Source organism: Hibiscus syriacus, unplaced genomic scaffold (assembly GCF_006381635.1).
Source record: "Hibiscus syriacus cultivar Baekdansim isolate YM2019G1 unplaced genomic scaffold, ASM638163v2 tig00111105_pilon, whole genome shotgun sequence".
Lineage (NCBI taxonomy): Eukaryota > Viridiplantae > Streptophyta > Magnoliopsida > Malvales > Malvaceae > Hibiscus > Hibiscus syriacus.
In genome coordinates this window covers 4,351,647-4,354,734 of record NW_024062987.1, presented here as the reverse complement: position 1 = coordinate 4,354,734, position 3,088 = coordinate 4,351,647, and the positions used below count along the sequence as shown (strand labels likewise).

Sequence of the window (3,088 nt, the reverse complement as noted above, 5' to 3'; positions counted from 1 at the left end):
TATTACTGAAATCAAATTTATCTGACATATCTGCGAACCAAACCGAATATGAAATTAAATTCCAATTCCATTTTCTGCCAACCAAACAGAATATGAAATTAGATTTCAATTCCTACATATTTCAATTCATTTACAAATTTCAATTTTCTCTTTAACATTCTAACGAATCAAAGTCCACCTTATTTTCTACATTTTGTCTTGCATGTTTCACTATTTTATTTGTATACATTAATGTTCTCTCTTTCCCTCCTTTCTCTCTCTCTGTCTTCCGTGTCTTGTTCTGAACTGACAAACAAGAGAGAAAAAAATCAGACAAGTCAGTTGCTAAGACTTTACTAGCACACTTGTAAAAAGTTAAAAACATAGTTACCTTTGGTGTTCAATATCTAACAAAAATCACTTCTTTTCCACTGATGATGTACTTCAATGTCTAAATGAGCTGAGGCATTCGATGATCTTTGTGTGCTGAGAAGAATTTACATGGAAGATTCACAGTCTGGGTCTTGAAAAAAAATGGAAGCTTTACCGAAACAACAGCAAGGGGCTGTCGTTGTCATCGACATTGACGATGGAGGAGAAGAAGAGCAAGTGAGCCAGACAGACAACGAAGAAGAAGGAGAAGACAGGAGAAGTTGTTCCTCGTCTTGTTCGAACAAAGCAAAATCTGGGACGACCGAGATCATCAAGGAGAGGAGATCTTCGGTTTCTTCACTGGAAGTGTATCTGGAGTCAGAAACCAAGCTGCATTTGGAGAATGTGGAGAGAGATTGCAGGATTTGCCATCTCAGCTTGGACCCAAGTAATCAAGAATGTGATTTGCCTATAGAGTTGGGATGTTCTTGTAAGGATGATTTGGCTGCTGCTCATAAACAGTGTGCCGAGGCATGGTTCAAAATTAAGGGAAACAGGTAAAGATTTTTGCTTTATTTGATTTTCTGGGTTGTTTTTCCACTTGTTTTATATCATTATTCGCATGGTTTATTCTTCTGAATGTTAGTGTAAATGCAAGGGTTATACAAAATGTGTAATATATTCCATTGAAGATTGTATAGTTTGTAGATTGAGAAATTGCTCTGCATTAGTGAATCTTTGTGTGAAATCTGGGGAATCTTTGTTGTAAATATATTAGTGGGGATCTAAACAAGATTTATATCTCCTCATTGTTGGAATAAAGAGAAAGATTTAAGGCATTTCATGTATTGAATAAGGGGAATCAGACGATAATGTTTAAATATAAAAGCAAAAGATGGAATCACCAAGATGTTTCTCTTTTTGAATTTTAGTCTGTTTTATGTGGAAGGTTAAATTGTGCCAATAGACGAAAACTTTAGCCGGGTGGTTTGCCCTTGAGATTTATTATATAATCATGATAAATGTTGTTGCATTATAGTTTCGTATCCACTATGAAGATTTTGGTAAGTTGCTAGTTGTCGACAATGATTTCGCATTAGAAACAGTTGATTTATCGGCACATCTTGTTGCTTTCTTTCTTTGATTTCAGTTCGAATATGCTGCACTATTTGAAGTTTATTTGATAAGAGAATTGCATGATTTTGAACAGTGTTTCCCCAACATCACATAGGTGTTGATCATTCTCTTGCAGCACCTTTACCTACGGCATACGTTGACATGCTTCCTTTCTATGTCTTCAGTTTTCGTAATTAAGTTGAGGCAAAAGCAGCTAATACACAGACTGTATCTTGTTTTCTTTTATATCGTTGTTGTTGCAGGCGTATTTACTGATGTGGTCGGAATGATCATTGTGAAACATTGGATATTCTGAATCCTAAGAGTTCTAAAGTTACTCTAGAAAAAAATGATTCTGATAAACGACATCGACTTTGAATATTACAGACGTATAATGGAATATTGTTAGTGTTACCTTTACCAGATCCATATATTTACCTCGTATATTTCTTGTTCTATTGTTTCGTCTACTATATTTCTGAAAATATACATTCCCTAGATGAATACTCTCCTTTATATGCTTCGATGTCTTATTTGTTTGTTATGTTATTTTTATATGGCTGCAATGACTTTCCAAGAATTTGTGAGATTTGTGGAACAACTGCTCGGAATGTCGCTGGTCCGGACGAGTTGGAGATGATGGAGCAGTGGAACGATTCGAATGATTCCGCATCAGCAGCAGCTCCCATGGCAATTCGTGGTGCAGAATCGAGAAACTTCTGGCAGGGCCATCGGTTTCTGAATTTCCTACTAGCTTGTATGGTCTTTGCCTTTGTAATCTCTTGGCTCTTCCACTTCAACATACCATCGTGAGAACCTATAGCAAAAAAGGGTTGTTTTCGGTTTAGATAATCATGTCTCACCCGAGCTACTATTGTTCCTTAAACCAGCATGCTGTTTATATTAGTATTTAGAGCTTCAAAAACTTACGGAATAATTTATGTTGCGTTTTTGTTGGATTTAATTCAAAGGAGAAGAAATGTAATCAAAATCTGTTTTGTTAGGTCAACTGTGTGGCTTCTCCTACCCTTTGGAGAAAGATGAAAAGTTGCTAGTATAAAATAGGTAGGTGCAGATGTTAAGAATTTTCGATGGCAACAAGGGACATGGTTTGATATTAAGTTTGAAGATAAAAATACTAGTGGCTATAAACATCTCAAAGGAAAAAAAAACTAGAGCGATCAAACTGCTGTAATAATACGTGTTCTAACATAATACTTTTGCATGCTGCAGCCACCAAAAAGTATTAATCAGAAATGGGTTTTTATATCCAAATTCACTTTCAAAATTTCATAATTTTGTATAATTCTTCTCATACATTACATTGTAATGACAGGCAGCATACCTGGTTGTACAGCAAAGCTCAATACTATAACAGCAGTCCTCACAGCTATCAAAACACAAGCAAATCCACAATCCCAAGAGAACAGCTGGTTAGTATGTGCAACTTATAAACACCAAACTACAGTTTAGGATAAGTAAACTCTAACCAGAGCATTCTGGAAAACATAAAAAAAAAAAACATAAACTTGCAATGCAAGTCAGCGCTAATGCACTCCCTCCAACAAAATGTGATTGACCCAACACTGCCTCACTTCGGTTATTTAACTTAAAAACATTT

At 35.6% G+C, this 3,088-nt stretch overlaps 1 protein-coding gene across 1 annotated transcript; it reads left to right on the top strand.

Annotated features, from left to right (window-relative positions):
• Positions 1 to 255: 255 nt before the first annotated feature.
• Positions 256 to 2,416, top strand: LOC120153891. The gene is made up of 2 exons (XM_039165755.1): positions 256 to 908; positions 2,046 to 2,416. Exons 1-2 carry the CDS (start codon positions 514 to 516, stop codon positions 2,278 to 2,280), a joined length of 630 nt encoding a protein of 209 aa, XP_039021686.1. The 5' UTR covers positions 256 to 513; the 3' UTR covers positions 2,281 to 2,416.
• Positions 2,417 to 3,088: the final 672 nt, after the last annotated feature.

Excerpts from the sequence above, each read along its gene's own strand:
- LOC120153891 (XM_039165755.1), top strand. The coding sequence starts at position 514 with ATGGAAGCTTTACCGAAACAACAGCAAGGGGCTGTCGTTGTCATCGAC. Across the intron at positions 909-2,045 it reads TTCAAAATTAAGGGAAACAG|AATTTGTGAGATTTGTGGAA; the intron begins GTAAAGATTTTT and ends TGACTTTCCAAG.